Source organism: Melospiza melodia, chromosome 1, assembly GCF_035770615.1.
Source record: "Melospiza melodia melodia isolate bMelMel2 chromosome 1, bMelMel2.pri, whole genome shotgun sequence".
In the NCBI taxonomy this organism is placed as follows: Eukaryota; Metazoa; Chordata; class Aves; order Passeriformes; family Passerellidae; genus Melospiza; species Melospiza melodia.
The window spans coordinates 10004303-10023447 of NC_086194.1; the positions used below are offsets into that span (position 1 = coordinate 10004303).

Below are 19145 nucleotides of genomic sequence, written 5' to 3' on the forward strand. Positions count from 1 at the left end.
CTTGAGGAATAAACCAAGACTTCTGCACAACCCAGCTTCAGGGTCCTAACCCGAATGCCATCCTGAGGAAAGTAATCATTATATGCAAAGCAGTACCATTTATCACATTTGTAAAGGTGGAGAAATAACATCAAGCATTTGCAATTAACCCAACCCATCAGCACGTTAAATGGGTCAGACTAATCATATTCCATAGCAACTTCACACTATGAACATAAACCCCCTTTCTTCCCAGCACCTGAGCAGAATTGCAGCCACCTCCAATGAAATGCAGAGCCGTGCACGCAGCATCCAGCTCAGTCATCGTGGTGTGAACAGATTTACAACCTATGCAATCTTACACAGACAGTCTGCATTGAGAGCTAACATATGACAAAACATGAACTATCCTGGAAATGCATAACACAACAATGCCAGGAGTTGGCTCACAAGCTGAGAGAGCTGCCATGAGCTGTCTGTGATCTCGTTTTTGAATGAAAAACTTCAAGCACAAGCCCTCTGATAAATCACAAAACAGGATGGGTTGCTCTGCATTATGTGTCCAAGCATGGCTTCAGACAAGCATGACTTGATTTTGAAGCTTGAAAGACTCTGTGATAAGCAGTGGAAAGAGATGAACTTTCAAACTAGGATTTTTCTTAGTGCATTTAAGTCTAGCTCCTCAATCTCATATTTGAGAAATTGCACGCCAGCTTGGCTGAGCATGCAGCAGCTTACATTTAGATTTACTGGAGGTGGCAAGAACTACATTTTCTGGAAAGTCAGGCTTTGGGTTTCCTCATGAGACACTCAGGAGGCTAAACACTGTGTAAATGTTTTGATTGTGGGATCTAGGCCCTCATTATAGAGCACATACTGCCAAACAAATGGGAGAATTGGCATGGTTTTTAACAAAAAAAAAAGTTTCCCAAATGTGAAGAACTAGAACTTCAGAAAATAGAAAAAGTCCAAAGGCAAGACTTCTCTGACTAGAGAGCTCACACTGATGTATCCCAACTATAACAGAGATACTTTATAACTATGGCAAAAGTAGAACAAAAATGAAAATAATATCCCATGGATTACTTTTTAAAAATAAGATTACTTTGGAATTTTAGAGTTAAAATTAATAAAACACTTCAAAGCAATTACACTGAAAAAGAAAAAAATCTTACACAAAGATTTGTGTAGAATAGCCATTTTCTGAAAGAGAAGAGAGTAAACAAAATAAATCACCAACTTGATTGGTTTCTCAGAATAACAAAGTACTGAAGCAGCACAGTGGAGGATTTGCTGGGCAATTTTCTACACTGAAAGTGTCAATTCATTCCAAAGCTTAGCACTGATGGATAATATGGATTGGTATGGATTGCAGTGCTGCAACCATCTGAAAGGTCACTTGACAAACACAGCAGGAGTGACCCACTGTTCTTGCATTGACAATCAGACTGCCATTTTGACAAGTCTTTAAAGTATCACAAATCTTTACTTCACGTATTAGATGGAAATATTTATCTTTGATTTGTGGCACAAATCAAAGATAAATGCTGGCATCTTCTTAGCATTTCATGGATTTCAGTGCAGCAGTGCTAATACCTCCTTGGATCATGCTTGCAAAACCTCAGAAACTAACAGGGAATGGATGTCCCCATAAATGTCAGCTATAGCACTGAGCAGAATCATAGAATTATTTAGGTTGGAAAATACTTCTTAGAACATTGAGTCCAACTGTTAACCCAGCCTTGCCAAGTCCTCCACTAAATTGTGTCCCTAAGTGACACAGGGACATGCTTTTTAAGTACCTCCAGCCATGGTGACTTCCCAGGGCAGCCTGTTTCAAAGCTTGACAACCCTTCTGTGAAGTTTTTCCTAATATACTAATAATCCTAATATAATTTGAACATCCCCTGGTGCAAGTCGAGGCTTTTCTCTCTCAGAGACTTCCTGCCCTCCAGAAGATCAAAGCTCCCTCCTAAATTGGTTTCCACCTGAAAATTGACCGAGGACACACTTGATCCCTTCATCCAGATCATCAACAAAGATGTTAAACAGAACTGGCTTCAGTACTGAGCCCTGGGGAGCACACTGGAGTCCACCCAGAGTTACAACTCACATGGATGTAACTCCATTTCCCAACCACTCTCTGGTCCTGGCCATCCACCCAGTTAAAAGCCATTAAAAACGGTAAAGAAGGTAAATTATATTTGTGTATATGAACTCCTCAAGAACCAAGAATTTTTGGACAAATGACCTTCTTCAGCAAGTTTCATTGAATAATAACAGACATATTCAGGAAAAAGCCATCAGTGGGAGAGTAGCTAGGAAGAAAACCAGGTAAGATGATACAGTGAGGAATCTCCAGGTTGTGAACACTGAAATTCAGAATGTCTCCCATTTCCCAGAGCTCTGGCAGTTCTAAACTTTACTGCATTTACAAGCCAAATAAATCTGAATAGTCAAAGGAGATGGTGTCATCATGAAACTCTTTGGAATAAAGGAGTCTTCCAGATTGATAGGAGTTAAACGAGCTGGGGGAAGTAGGGAAGTAGTGCTGAGCTGGGGAAAAACTGTCTTGTAGTGCTTCACATAACATTCCTAGGCAGGAATGAAGAGGTGCAGTTATAGGGTATTCCACCAGTTTCTGGTCTGTTTCTAATGTGCAGCCACATGCATTTCAATGCAACACAGTGTAATAAAAACAAGAATCCTCCAAAATCCTATTGCCTTCAAACCTATTAATAAGTTTAAGACAGTCAAAAGAATTAATACATGCTGAAGAAATTTCTGCCTCAGTTTCTCTGTGATGCTGGACAGTGATTTAAAAGTTCATCCTAGAAATTCCCAGTTTCTTACAGAAGAGGAATCACTATCAGTAATTAAATATAACATTGTTCTACAGAGGGGGAAAGGATGTTAAAGTGCCTACATGGTTCTATAATCCCAAATCCTGTAATGAACTGTGCATCATTAGGGAGTTAAAGTTGCCTTTTTGAAAGTCTAGTATTAAATGTCAAATTCATTAGTGGCATGACCTGAAAGCATGAGGTCTTTCTTTCCAAAGTAGCTGCATGTGTGATGTTTGGAGTCCTATATGTGTTATTTTCAGATCAAAACGAAACCACAGAGAAAATACTGCGCTGTATTATTGTGTGTTGTTTTTCTGAAAGAATGACTCAGGCATTGATATTTAGACTACCTTCAAGTCAAATATTTAAAGCTCTCATCCTAACCATATGCACACTTACTGACATATTGGAAGGTCACTAGAACATGAGAAGATAGAGAGAGGTCTAAGTGAAAGACCTACAAATTTAATGTCTCCTGCAAGGAAGGAAAGGCAACTGTAAGAAAACTGAACTGTTTGCTCGTATTTTCATCAAAGTACTGAACAGCTTCCAAACAGTTTCAGATGTATTAAAAATTAGGCCTGTGGCATTTTCCTCTTGTACATTCATATTTCACTAGGTGGAATGATGTTATCTTTTCCCCAGTTAAAAATGCCATTCAAATTGGCTGTTGTACTTACTCTTTCACTGTCACAATATAGCCATATTCTTCCTCCTGAGAAGATTTCACTTCAAGTTGTAAGCCTTGTCCTGTGTTCTTCTGAGGCTTTTCATTGGAGTTTCCTTCCTGCATTAAAGTATTCTTGATCCAGTAGCTGGTCTGGCTTGGGTCTTTGGAGTCAGATTCACTGTTCTTTGCAGTTGTCAGCTCCCTTGAGAAAGTCTCACTTTTTACATTTTCCACACCAGCATTTGTTTCTTCTGAGGAAGACGGGTCAGTTTCTTCAGATTTCTTAGTTTCTGTCTTTGCAGGTTCTTCAGGAATAAGGTCTTTATGCATCTTTTCAGCTAATGCATTCTCATTCAAGAATCTAATCAGTTTTGCAGTGTTCTCCTGTATTAAAAGAATAATATTATTTTTAAAACTAAACACAGGAAGGTTATAGTCACCAAACCTGGATATAATTTATAATTTTTTCAAACTCTTATTGCTATAGTAGAGTCTACTCATCCAACTGTTGCATGGTCATTTTCTTAATTTCTCTAAGCTGCTAGATTATGTTAAGAACATGCTGTTTCTTCAGTAATAATAAAAGAGCATTAAATTATGCCACTATATTTTTTCCAGTAGTTTCCATGTGTCTGTGTGTTTAAGTATTGACAAAAATGAAACTTTGTTATCAGCTAAGTTAATGAAAAGGAGAAAACACAGGAATGTCCATCAATATTCCTGGGTTGGGTCTGGAAACTCATAACTCTTTCATCTCACAAGCTATAACACTAGAAAAGGAACAGATATTATATGACCAATTCTGTTTCCCTTCTTCATCTCTAGAAATGGTGACAAATTGTATGTGAGTGATCCAACAAGCTAAAAATATGATCACAGAAAACCAGAATCTGTCTAATAAATCAACAATAAGCAAATGAGCCAAAGTCAAAACAGGTGCCTGGAAAAATTCATTAGCTAGTTTCATTACATAACTTTATTGCAGCCAAGCATTTGGGAGGAAATGATGGCTAATGGGCACTTTGTGCTCTGTGTCACAATAAATTCTATTCAAACATTCCCTATTCAAACTGTCACTAGGAAATTTATACATGAGATCCTCTGTAAGTCTGTTGTGACTACTGCACTTCATTCCTTGTTGATTTTCATGTGGGTGTTTAAAGCTCCTGCCACTCTATCTACGTGTGTTTCCCTTGCTTGGTAGAAGGACCAGAGAGATTTTATTGTGAACACAAGAGGATTTGCCCATTAATGAGTCATGCAGTATTAGCTTTTGATAGAGTACATAGTAGGGGAAGTTTCATACAGTTTTTGAAAAATATTTGTTTGAAATTTTTCTGCTGCATGAAACTGAGAAAAAGAAAGATGAATATACCTCAAAAATGGCTAAATATTGGACAGCAGTCCATAGGAGGCAAACAAATCAGTACATGCTAAAGAAATTCCTGCCTCAGTTTCTCTGTGATGCTGGACAGTGTGATTTGAAAGCTCACCCTAGAAATTCCCAATTTCTCACAGAAGAGGAATCAGGATCACTATATATATATATATAAAACATTGTTTTACAGAGGGGAAAAGGATGTTAAAGTGCCTACATGGTTCTATAATCCCAAATCCTGTAATGAACTGTGCATCATTAGGGGGCTAAAGTTGCCTTTTTGAAAGTCTAGTATTAAATGTCAAATTCATTAGTGGCATGACCTGAAAGCATGAGGTCTTTCTTTCCAAAGTAGCTGCATGTGTGATGTTTGGAGTCCTATATGTATTATTTTCAGATCAAAATGAAACCACAAAAAATACTGTGCTGTATTATTGTGTGTTGTTATCTGAAAGAATGACTCAGGAGGAATATTGTAAAAATAATCTGGATTAAAATGCTAATTTTGATGTTACTAGCTAGGGCACGAGATGTAATGCCTAGAGATTTTGAAATACCTAATGTTCCCCAGAACTAAGAGCCAAAGGACAGGGGGGAACAGCATTTTCAAGAACAGCTCACTGCTCAAAATCTACGGATTTGAGGAAAAGCCTGAATTTTTCTGAACTTTGTGAATCTGTTTTGAATTCTGTCTATTTAAAAATTGGAGAAAGAGGGAAAAAAAGGACTTGATTTTGATTTTTGAACATCAAAACCCATTTTGCTTAAGGTTTAAATAAATGCTCAATTAATATTTCAATGCATCAAAACAACATGTGTGTTATTGCATCATAGCCACACAAAACTTAGAACAACTCTTATATTTCAGAGGTGTGAAATATATCAGGTTTCAGTGCACAGAAACCTGATATTCTGAGATGGAACATTTGTTTTGTTAAAATACTGGTACTCTACCTCTTTATCACTTCTCACACTGGCTTCGTGCACTCCATTGTCTGTAGGATATGAAAAGCACAAACATATAGTTATGAAGGGCAAACATCATATACAAAACAAAGACTTCTCATAGGCTGCTTCTTAGCAGTGGTTTAAACATTGAGACATCAAAGCTGAAAGGGCAGAGTAAGGAGCACTGGATAATTTGTTATTGTTATTCTAACCCCACTTTGATAGCAAATTAATGTGAGATCAATAAACAGAGTACTTCAAGAGCCAATGTAATAGTGTTATTTTGCTAATTAAGTGTCAAATCATCATATCAGTTTACCAATATCTGAGAAAAAAACCTAGAATAAAATGGCTCTAGCTTGCTGAATGGACATTTATGGTGAAGGAAAATGAAACATTTATTTTCCTCATACCTATTTTGGTGGGAGAAAATTATATACTTCAAAAGATATCATTCACCAAAATCATGTTACAGTTTAACTACACTGATAATATTCAGCCATATCCTTAACCTTAGTCAAATAGCACTGGTTTTTGCTTTATGAACTGAATGTCATTCATCTTTCTCAGCATGATTCAAGATAAATCCTCAAGTTTACTCTTTTTAGTTTACAACAAAATCTGGCAATAAGAATAACCAGAATATCCCTAAGTAGTAAGGATTTCAGTATATCACCATGAAAACAGTGAAAAGAATTTTTTATGACTTACAGTTCACATTTCTGGTATACTAGATATTACAACATTCCTAAAATAGAAAATAGATGAGCAGCAACTTATGTTCCACTGTGGCATTCACTCATTAATGGCAATTACTGTGGCTCCTGAATCTGCATCACCAGGAAAATATGTGTGCAGACAGAAACAAATAACCATAATAACTCTTCTTATTCCCTAAGAAGGAAAGGGAATGAGGAGGTTTGTACCTGTAACTTGTCACAGATTTTCTTTTGCAAGTAACTGTGGCACGTTAAAAATTATTATCGGTAAAACATATCTTTTCTCTCTAAATATTTTGAAATACATCTTATAATATAATAATTTCCATTATCATTTTGCTTAAACATCTCATTTTCAAGAATAGGAAATTAGACCACACAGCATAAAGCAATTCTTATTTCAATATAATTGGGTGTGTAGGTTTATCTTGTTTGTGAAGCTTGAAGACCAAGTGTTCATAAACAGTTGGCTTTTTTTTTTTTGGTAAATGAAGAACCTGCTGTAAAAAGCAAACAACAATCTAAAATTCCACAGCCTTTTGGGAAATACAGAAACTTTCCCTCACACCTTCTTTCAAACTGATTTTTAGAAGTCTAGCACTAAGGTGAAGCAATAGAGGAAAATCAGGGAAGCTGTCTTTTGCTGCACTTCTAAAATAAATACCTGGTATATTAACACTGTTTTCCATTAATCCAGTCTGAAGCTCTGCCCTTCCTTGAGCATCTCCTTTCTTCCTTTGTGCTTCTGTTTTGTCTTCTCTAGTTTTTCCAGCATTTTTTTCTGTTTCTTGTTGAATATCAACACTTTGGATTGCAGTGGCGATAGCATCGGCGATTTCATCCAGTTCTGTCGAGCTGAGATTCTCCACCTTCACTTGGTGTTTCTCCAGGTCCTTCAATACATTTTTAATCAGTGCCTCTGGATCAGAAAACAACATAAACACATTAACTGCATACATGAAACACGTGTGCTTATATTTTTAATTTTCCCTAAAAGATTTAGATAGCTTTCCGTTCTTGGAGAGCATCTGCTTTTTAAAGAAAGGTGCTGCATTCCTTACAGAAAACACAGGATTCTTAATGGATGTTAAAGTTTATGACCAGGTGAATCTGTGCCAGGACAGGGGGATGTATGCTATTATAACCCAGCAAGTTCTCCTAGAGAGAGGGCATGAAATTATCACTTTTTCTTTACAAGAAAACAGTCCTCCTATTGACTCAAAATACTGAAAGCAAGTGTTAAAGTAGCCTAATTTCTTTTCTTTTAAGCTGCAAAACAGTACAAACAACATTACTGTTTCCTAGAGATCAGTTTTCTTTGGTAATTTGCTTTCACAAGATAAGTATATCTATATAATTTATCCAGAGTTCTGGGAAAAAATGAGTCAGATATTTTTTCTTTCAATCAAAAAGGTCCTCGTCAATTAGAAGGGGATATAAATAAATGTACATTATATATATGGGTATGTCAAGGACAAAATTTCTAAATTTTATCAATTTCTCTTGGAACATATATATTTTTTCAAATACATATTTACATATATGGATGATAGATATAGATTATACAGAGATATATAGAACCTGTTTTGGTTTGCCAGATATGAATGTTTTACCAGTCACATTGAGAAAAAAACAACAAAACCAAAGAGCAAAACACCTTTGATGTGATAAAAGTTTTGAAGGTAAGGAAATTCAAGGACAATGGGTATTAAAGGTGAGTCAGAAGATGAAGCATAACATCTCCCCAGGGAGGGCACTTTTCTGACTGCATTTATTGCATCTCCACTATCAGTCAGTAGAACTCTGAAAAATTCAGCCTAATGTAGTGCTTACTGCAGCACACCAAAACTATTTCCAATCATGCCTCTGTTCTGCTTATTCATGTTGATAAGAAATTTAACATATTTATGCATATGCATGCAAGAAAGAAAAATCTTTCACATAGTATTGTGTAGGAAGAGGAAAATAAGGGGGGCTTTTAAATCTCTGTTGAATGTATGAATTTATATATAAGCAGTTTGAAGGTGCCATCCAACCTTTTTTCTCAACAATAACACCATCCACATCAACCCAGTAGTTGGACATCTTCATCATCTGTAAGCAGGACTTTGGGATCATCCTGTCAGCTTTCAGGCTCACATAAAAGTGAATTTAAAAGTAGGGAAGCAAGGAAAACAATGTCATAAAAAGGGCTAAAAATAAGGATTTTTCTTTTTCCTCACAGCAAAGGAGGAAGAAGTACATAGAGACTAGAAAAGAAGTAAAAGCAGTTAACAAATTTCTACTTCAGGGAAGAGGCAGTGGAACATCTGTGATTTTGCAGGGAGACAAGCATTAAGGATTATTTTTCATTGGGAATAAGAGGCCAAGACCTTGGATACATCTGTCATTTTTGAACCCCTCAGTTTTAACTGAAGAGCTCACCATCAGCATCTCACCATCAGATTCCCAATTCCATCTCAAGGCAAAGACTAATTTCTCCTGACCTGACCCAAAATTCACCAAACAAAATAATGCCATTTTCCCTTAACTAATTAGGCCATAAAAAGCAAAAGAGCTTAAACAGCTTAAATAATAGATTTACTGTGAGTCTGAGAGGGTGTTGACACACAAGGAAGGTGTTTCTGTGATGTACTTTCTTTTCCAGGTAAAAAGGAAACATCTTTCCAATCCACCATGATGTCATTACAAAATTCTACTAATTTAATTATAAAATTCAGTAATATAAAACACAAGCTAATCTTGTAAAATGTTAACTTTTTAGATTTCCTTTAAAAAGCACAGTTATAAGTATACTTAATTGTGACTATCAATAAAAAAAGACAGGTTATATCTGTGATGTTACTTCAAACTGACAGCTGACAAAGATTTTGGTACCATGCTGGAATAGCAGAGAGCTTTGTGCAGGAAAGCAAGTGCTCAGAAATGAGAATCAAAGATGTAAACTCAATCTGTGCCAAACTCTCTGGGCCAAGATTTGTGGAGGCAGCAAAATTAATACTGAAGTTTGATGGAAGCTTAGCAATACTTCAGAGAAAACTTTGAAAAGTTTCCCTCCATTTTACTGTATCCATCACTTGCTATGAATTTAATAATTTAGTAAAAGCATAGACCAAATGGTTTAGTTTAGGAAGACAATTTACAAGAGCAAATTAATCCAAACTGCAACAAAATTTTTAAATACACTTGATCAACCTGAGTTCAAGACACTTTTTCAAGAAGCACAAGAGTGACCTGGCAGAGGGATGGAGAGGTTGTTACGCAGAGCAGCAATGCAGAAAACTAAGCTGTAGGAAGAAAACATTACTGTTGCATTACCACAGGAGCCTTGTGTCTGCTTAGGTACATTTGTGAACTTATCTTTTATAGAACTGTCGGACAATATCTTGACAGAAAAGCCTAAATTATTGAAGCAGAACTAATAAAGTCAGCAACGAAAAGACAGAATATATGTCAGATCCTAATCAAAACTAAAATTTCACAAATAAAACATCATTTGAAGACAAATCTTAAAAGAGAATTGTATTTCAGGACATATATCATTAAAAGAGTTATATTATTGTAACACAACTAGATTTTTGTTTATTTCATTTGATTCACAGCCAGCTGTCAAGATCAACTACTGAGCTACTCAACAACATGCAGGCAATGTACCCTTGTCATTTCCATTCCATTTTTTCCAAACTAGCTTTTTCTCTTTACCTATATTCTTAGCCCAGTCTTACCTCTCCAGTCCATCTTCAGACTCATCTTTAATATCCATTGTCAACAAAAAAGGCAATCTTATTCTCAAACAAATAGGAATGGGGAAACAGGACAAGGAATGACATGAAAAAAGAATGGCCAAAGGCCCTATTCCAGATAATACTGACAGGCTCAGTGCAGGTTCCTCTGGCTCACTAAAACCTCAATATTATGTGGAGGAGCATCCTGCTCCTCTAATACTGGCATCCCTGCCCTGGTCATTGCCACCTGGGCACAGTTCATCAAACAGACTCCTAAACACTGCATTGACATAAGTAAAACTTTGGCATTATATCTACTTTTTCTGAACAGCTGCAATGTGACTTAAAACATCAAGGACCAAAGGCAATAAGCAAAGCCAGTAAATATGAGGAACATCATGCTTTTAGTACACCAGGAGGGACAGTCACCAAAGTGTCTGAAACAGCCTGGTGGAATGCAGGTCTGCATAAAGAGTCTTGCTAAATTCACGTGGCTACTGATATGGTATTAATCCTTGTCCATGGTAAATATGGATATTTACACTTCTTGTTATGGCACTTGGCCATGTTTGAAATGATTTGTAAATTACTGGATAACATTGATAAACAGATAAATATCATTGCATCTGTTTACAAACACCTTTGATTAATATGATGTATTTATTAAAATCAGAAAATATTGTTGGAGAAAGACCAAAAAGCAGATGGATACTGCAATGGCACAGCACTTAAGCAGCACATGTACTTGAACATGCATTTACCTGAGCACAGCTTTTATAGTCTCCCACTGACTCCCTCCTAAGTAGACTGAGCAATGCTCAGTCATGTTTCACAGGGCTTGCAAACTGCAAACCAGATTTCTCCCTTAGCTCCAGCTTTGCAACTGATGAATGCAAACTGCCTTTTATAGTTACCCTGGAACCATAATGGCAGTAAAAGCATACATGTCCTAGAAGATGTAATTTTTAATATAAGCTCCACCAGTAGAATTCCCTAGTAGGTAACAACAGCACCTTATGCAGGGAAAACAGCTTTTTATTGTACAGCATATAAATGATGCCTCATATTCTGCTGGCACAAGAGTCAAAGCCAGCTTGGCTGACAACCTCATGGAATGGGAGCAGTGACTTTGTTAGAAATTCCACAGTGTGGTCTGTCTTCCTCAACCCCATCACCCTACTGACCACATGTTAGCTGCCTCAGCAGCTGAGCACCATATGGAATGGTGATCCCAGCTTTGCCAGAGCGAGGATGTATAAAAAAAAAATTTTTGTTCCATAAACACGGAAGTTTGCTATTTTTTAAAGACATCTGAATTACTAATTCTGTGACCTTTTCAAAGGAACAGAGAGACGTGTTCTGTAATATTTAACATATAAAAAAATCAGTAGACTAGAACAAACCACACAAAACTGAGCCAAATTCTAAATATGGCTGGTGCAGAGGAGAGATTAACAATTCCAGTATTGCACAGTGACTACAAAGGCAGTGCCCACGCACATCATGCTACTCCTAGAGGTAACAACTTCCAAACCTGATAGAAAAATAACTCCACATTTCCTTCTTTTGTATTTCTCCCTCAGGGTGCCTTGTTAGAGAATTTACCTGCCACTGTTTTGCAGCAATTCTCAGTACTAATCTGCTCAGTACCGTCTGGATTGTTCTCCCAGTCCAGTGCCTTTGTCTAATCCTCTGTCAGATGGATCAGAGAACTGAGCACCCCATCCTTCCAGGTTTTTTACAGTTCTGTATTTCACAGAGTGCAAAAGAAAAACAACCCACAAGCCTAAAATAATCCATAAACACAAGAGAGACTGGAGAAAGGTTAAAAGCAGAAAGAGGTTTGTGTGGTCAGCCTGGGAAACCTGAATCCAAACCACCTTCATTCCAATGGATAGCATTTTAAGCAATGAATATGCCAGGGTCTGTCCTCACCACTTTCTTGTGAGATTATTAAGTGGCTCAAAAATACAAAGGAAACTACATTATTTCCTACTCAAACAATTCATAATGCCTTGTCTATGCCTTGTCTATGCAACATTTAAAAGCAAATGCAATAGCAGAAGTTCCTATAGGGCATATTATGTATGAGAAGTCAAAGTAGTACAACCCAATGAATTGTGAAACAAGTTATTCCCAGTAAGTGTTAAGCATTTTTTTCCCAGTTGGCTCCTACCAGGAAAGGTGAAGTGGAACAGCTGGAGGATAATGAAACCAGCATGTGCCTAGTTTGTTTTGAGTCTAGCAACAAAATTGTCTAACCTGTGCAAGAGACTTACAGTGCCACCTGGATTTGATTTTACATTATAGTTCATTCCTTGAAACCTATTATCTCTGGGCACCATACCAAGAATGCTTTCACTTCTGAGCATCCTTTAGGCTGCAAGCATTATCTTTCCTCTGCTGAAACTCTGACATTTCTGTGTGTTTGTGTGTGTTCTGGTTTTGGAGGATATTATTAAAAAAAAAACAAAAAAAAAAAATCAAAGAACACTGCACTTTATGGATGATAAAGAGGGATTCAAAGGAACCCTTTTACATATCACCAAAATCCATTGGGGAAGTGCTGACTTCAGTGTAACAGATACAAGTGCTTGACAATGGTTTGGGATCAACTCTTTCATTTTTCAGGCATCCTGAACCACTGGAACAACATCTATAGTTAGATAAGTTTAAAGAAACAACAAAATGAATCAGAATTATAAAGTCTACATGATCCCCAAGATTCATCTTATAAAGCAGTGCTTTGAGTGCAGCACAGCATGGGGATGTTACCCTCCATTTTAATTTAAATATTTGTTGAATTTTCATGTACAGAAAAACTGTGATACAATCATTGTTAAACAGCATTATAAAAAAAAAAAATGAAAATCCAGGAAATGGGTTCCTTTTTACAGAATGTTCAGACAAAACTAGATGCAACCCCACCTTCTTGTTCACCTGTCCATGGAATTGACAGACTCCTCCCCTGTCCTCCCTTCTTCCTCCTCTCCCTCTGGTTCTGCACCAGAATTCATCTCACAGTTAATTTCTGTGCTTAACTTTGAATTTTACCCATGGTCCTTGAATTTCTAGTTAAATAAAGAGACGTGGAACAAAACCAGGCATTTCTGTATCATCTATATATATAGTGTGGGATGAATGCATAAAAACAGATTTGAGAGCAAAGATATACCCATAATTATGCATTGTTTGTAAAATGCTTTGAAAATATAATAAATTACATAAATGCTATGTCTTACTAAGTGCCATACATTTCTGCACGCATATGGAAGGTGGGCTGAAGAATGTGGGTAGATGTTTGCAGGGAAAGAGTAGCTGGAATGGTGAACATTATTACTTTTTTATGGCAGATATAAATATGCCAATACTAGGAGATAGATCAAATGTCTAATTTTATTTTCTTTTTCTCAAAAAAACTCAGTAAACGTGAGGGAAACTTCAGGTAAGCAAAAAATTGTAGTGGTGTTTGCAGAGGACCCAGGATGAGGGAAGAGATGAGAATCTTGACTCGATGTTTCAGAAGGCTGATTTATTATTTTATTATATATATTATATTTAAAAATATATATTGAAACTATACTAAAAGAATAGAAGAAAGGATTTCATCAGAAGGCTAGCAAAGGAAAGGAATGGAACGATAATAAAATCTTGTGACTGCTCACACTTCGACACAGGTGGCTGTCATTGGTCACCAAGTAAAAACAATTTCACATGCTGGATAAACAACTCTCCAAACCACATTCCAAAGCAGGAAAACATGGCGAAGCTGAAGCTTCTCAGGAGAAAAGACCCTAATGAAAGGACTTTTTATAAAATATGTCTGTGACAAAAAATAAATAAATATCAACTTTACCATCCACGATGCTCAGAGGGTCCTTTGGCTCATCCTGGGGAGCAGATTTGTGACTCAGCACCTCGGGGGTCGGCCTCAGCGCTCCAGGCCCAGGCCTCGGCTGGAGCAGCTTCCTCATCTTGAAATCTTCTGCTTTCCCTTTGGCCAAAGTTCCATGGAAAGGACTGCCCTGTGTGGAGTACAAGCTCTCAGCATACACCGGAGAGCCTTTAGTCCTGCTGGGAGGGCTGTTCTCACCGCTGTGTGCAGACAGGTTCTGGGTGATGTACGAGTGCAGCGCGGCCATCAGGCTCCTCTGGCCCGCTCGCGGCTCCGGCGGGAGCTGGTCCGGCTGGCGCTGGCGGAGCGTCCTGTCACGGGCACCCTCAGGGAATTCCTGCTGGGATTGGGATGCAGGGGATGGATCTTTGGGGTTCTGCCTCCTGTAGTACCTGGCAGGGTCATTGTAGATGTAGCTCTAGAGAGAGCAGAAGGTGGGCAAGAGGAAAGGAGTCAGAATTGCTTTGTGATTATTGTTGTGCCGGGATCTGAGGTGGAACCCTCAGTGCTTTACCAGCCAGGAGAACAATAACTGGAACTTGTCATGCAAATGGAAACTGCAAACCTCAAAATGTTAAGTGTGCCTCAAAGAGGCACTGCTACTTAATGTGCAAAAATCCAGTTCATCAAATTATTAGAAAGCAAGAGCAAGAGATTAGAGAGAGAATAACATAACTCAGTGTTGACTACATGTGAATTATTTGTATTCAGACAGATAAAGGAAATGTATTAAATCTACTTTCTCTTTGGTTTTTACTTAACCTGTGAGAATTACTATTTTTCAGATTACTTACCAAAAACTAGCTTGTCAAATTAAAAATGTCATTTTTAAAGGAACATCAAGCAAGTAAAGCAATTTTTTTGCATATATTAAGTACTTTGTTCTATTTAAATGAAATATTTTCCACTAAATTAAATCTTTAATAAATATATAATCTGACACTGTGGCAAAACAATGTTTAAATTGTTTTTTAATTAAATTATTATTTTCAGGGAAAAGACCACAGCAAATTAAACAACAATGTTAAAAACATGTCAATCAAGCTCAAACTACATTTTTACTGAAAAAGTGCTGGGGAATAAAAAGTGGAAGGGTGGGTTTGCAGTACAGTTTTCTATTTTCAGTTTCTATTCTCATGGAAACACCAGATGGGCATTCTTTTTACTATCACTTAATCCTAGGGACATTTTTGCTATGATCACAACCTGAAGGCAGGCCTTTTAATTTTTTAACAAACCAGATCCATTCTCCTAAATAATTTCAAAAATAATTTTTCTTCAGTTCTTGCTAAATACAACTTTGAACTGAGAGGTTTACTTATATCCAGAATAATTCCAGTTAGATTGTTTATGATTAAATGAGGCTACATCCCATTCTGTATGTGTGCTGCAGGATGGGTCCTGCTTCTCAGCTGTGCTTTCTTGGTTAAACTGCCACACAAACTCCATCACAATGTGGCAACCTTAGGACAGGGACTACTTCAGCACTCACTGCTATAAATTACTGTGAATCACTGGTGTCCCTGTGCACTGATGACACAATGATTTAGGACAGAGGGAGCTGCAAAATACAGAGGGAGTGAAGACACTATACACTCCAGGGGACAGCAATTAGAAGGATTCAGACAGAAAAATCATTATTTATGTATTTGCTAATCTACTTTGTAAAACCAAAATAAGATTGATAAACTCCTCCAGAGATGAAGAACTACTTTTAGATTTTATCTAGGTCCTAATTTCTGGACAATAATTTTGCTTTCCATCTGAACAATTTTATTTCTTCTGATGACAGCCAGTGGATTTTACAACACATGTTCATACCCATTTCTTTCCAAGAGGGTTTTCTTCCCCTTAAGAAATTATTGAAGAGATTCATTTCATGATTCCATATCATGATTTAAATAGAATTATGGTATAGGCAATTTTATTACAAAGACAAAAGGCATTTTGGCCACTTTGGCTTGTGACCTACTAAGGCAAGGATTTGGATTTCTGCAGTTGGTCTTTAACACAGAAATGTGCTTTGTGAAAGCCAAGAAATTGGGCTGCAGTGAAGCAGTGTCAAAAAATACAGAGCTAGAGATCAAGCAGCTTTGTGTATGAAATATTTCAATGTCCCCTGGGAACTGTATCACACAGCAGCAGTGCAGCTCTGGTTCAGTGCTCCAGCTGCAGGGTAGGCATTGCTCTGATCAGCTCCAAGGGGGAGCCAGTTGTCAAAATGCAAGTTGAACACTGTTTACATGCTTAATAGCAAAGCCTAAATGTGAAAAACTTCCAGTCAGATGCATTTATCTCCCTATTTGAACGGGTCTTTGCCTGGGGTAATTAACTCTCTAATGATACTGACTCCAGAGTGAGGAAAGCTGCAGAGGATGACACAAAGCAGCCCAGGACACCCCGAGCAGTTCACTGAGAATTCACATAAGCTGCCATCTGCCTTCCCCACTCCTGTTCTCTCTGCCTTGCAGCCTTCCAGAGGATCTCCTGGGCTCAAGGGAAGGAAGAACAGGGAGCTGGGAAAGGGAGAAATGCAACAGGGGGAAAAGGACATTGCCCATTCAGCCATGGAAAGACAAGAAATCACTCAATCCAGCTTGATAACTGCACCCCAGTTTGGATTATGTCCTATATCCAGCTCTCTATTTTGCCTCTTAAGCTTTACTAGTAAGTGTTAGAGGGGAAGAAACTGCTGGGCACTCCCAAACCATGTGAAAGATTAGGGTTAGGAGATGTGGGCTGGCTTTTGATGAGCTATTTAACAAGTCCAAGTACCCTTTAGCATGAACAGATCAGTGATTTACTGTTCTTGCAGACAAGGAGCACATCAACAAGGAAAAGACCACCAACCCACCAAGTGATCATGCACAAACTGGATTTAATGTGTGCCCATCCTGGGCTCAGAGCTGCACCCCTGTCAGGAAGGGGCAGCCTCTCAGCAGCTTGACAGGTCACACTTTGGGCAGTAAGGGATGAAATATTAACAGTTCTAATTAAAGCAGAGCACTGGTAGCTCAGCTGTCTTCACTGAGGCAGCAGCCCTTCTGATGTAGTTTACTCTGACTTTAATTAAAGGGGTCTCACAGCTGTATGGCAATCTCCCACCTGCAGGAGAAAAAAATCCCCTTCCTTGCTGTTCCTATCTCAAACAAAACACCAGAAGTACATGTGACATGCAAGATAAAATTCAAGTAAAATTGCAGCACTGATAAATATAATCCTAAACTATGGGTTTGTCTAAGTGGTATGGGGAAAAAAAATTAATTTTTACAGAAAAATATAGAAGAAAAATATCAGTAATATGTAATTTAGAATCCAGAGACAATTTACATCTCAAGTTATTAATAACAATTGCAGAGCACTGTGATTATCTCATTTGAAGTGGGTTTTGCAAAACCCACTCCTGCACATGGACATTGCTAGTTTGATTAATGTCGAAGTTAAATGGCATAGTCCATGTTCAGTGAAAAGAATGTAAATTCCCATATTGGTGCCTTTGGAGAATCTTCTGACATTATGGGGAAGCAGAGGGAAACATAAAGCTGGAATTTTTTGAAAGAAAATACATTTCTGGATTGATTACACATGACTCATATGAAGTACTGTCAGTAACAGAACAAAAAAACCCCACCCCAAACAAACATTAAGTGAAATGCACAAGAATAAAGAATGCACTAGTTATCATATAGATGGTTTGTACTGAGAAGGGTTGAAATACAAGCCCTGGTTGCTATGAGGAACATTTCATTTTTTAATAAGTAAAATACTGTTCAATTATCTCATGTCACTGATACAAAGCCTTTGAAAAGTACTCTGAATCGATAAACCCCTCAGTTTAAAAAAATCTTATTTCTCCATCTGCACAGGATTACCCTCTCCTTCACCACCTTTCAAATAAGCTATCTCAATAATTCACACGTTACAGAAAATCACACACACTAATCTTTCTGAAGATGGAATTGTTAGGGCAATGTCTTGTATGGTTTAGGTATGTAAGTACCTGACATTTTCTGCATGAGAATTCACAGAAGGGCACACTAAATTACATTATGCAGACACACTATGCAAAAGTCTATGAACAACATGTTTTATTTAAAAAAATACAAATTAAAAAAGTTGTGCAGGACTAGATACATAAAACATAATGCTCTTCAATTTATCCACTAAAGGGCAGATTGACTTGAGTGTTTTGCCCATGTGCAGAAAGAATGGAATCAAATTGATAACAAAATACTTCCTTTCTTGCACATAAATTTACTAAATCTAGAAGGCATATAGAGCTAACAAAAATCCTTTTGAAATGCATCACGAAGAAATCTTCTGCCCTCAATTTAATTTATGTTTTTCTGTTTGATGCATTTGAGATATTAACCCATGTTTGCTACCACCTAAATTTGGTTGAAGCATGATTCCACCTACAACTCTTATTTACTTTGCCTATTTGAGATATTGACATTATGATCTCTGAAATTAGAAGATAAAACCACAACAAACACTGGAAGGACCATCTTTATGGTGGGATAAAATAACATTTTCCAAAGACTACCAGAAATGAAATTACCTCAGAGCTTAACTCACTGTGTGGATTGAGAGAAGTTTAGGTTTTTGTACCAGACACAGTCTAGATGCTCTGTGACTCACAGAAACTTGCCTCATGCAAACTCGCTCACATGGGAGCTACCTGTACTCATGTGAACCCCCAAAATAAACACCAGCACAAGGGCCACCACCTGATTGCTGAATCAAAGGGAAGCCTGGGAATTTGTACTGCTCAATTCACCTTTAAATTGACAGAAATCCACCCAACAATGAAACCTGAGTGCCAAACGGGTGTCATGGAGTGGATGGAGCATGAAAGTCCCTGGGGTAGGGCTGAGCAGGCAGCACAGCTCTGTCCCCAGAGCATCACAGCTAAAGCAGCAAGTCCTGTGACAACAAAGCCTTAATTCGTGCAGCTGGTGAGCTGCTGTGCCCACACAGTGCTG

At 37.6% G+C, this 19145-nt stretch overlaps 1 protein-coding gene across 1 annotated transcript in view; it reads right to left on the bottom strand.

Moving 5' to 3' along the window:
- Nucleotides 1-19145, bottom strand: part of PTPRN2 (protein tyrosine phosphatase receptor type N2) — a 636567-nt gene that overhangs the window by 380505 nt on the left and 236917 nt on the right. Inside the window, exons 6-9 of the mRNA XM_063183049.1 lie at nucleotides 14122-14578; nucleotides 7205-7459; nucleotides 5828-5868; nucleotides 3506-3879 (exon numbers count right to left, since the gene is read on the bottom strand). Coding sequence (XP_063039119.1) covers nucleotides 3506-3879; nucleotides 5828-5868; nucleotides 7205-7459; nucleotides 14122-14578 — 1127 coding nt within the window. The remainder of the gene's footprint in view (nucleotides 1-3505; nucleotides 3880-5827; nucleotides 5869-7204; nucleotides 7460-14121; nucleotides 14579-19145) is intronic.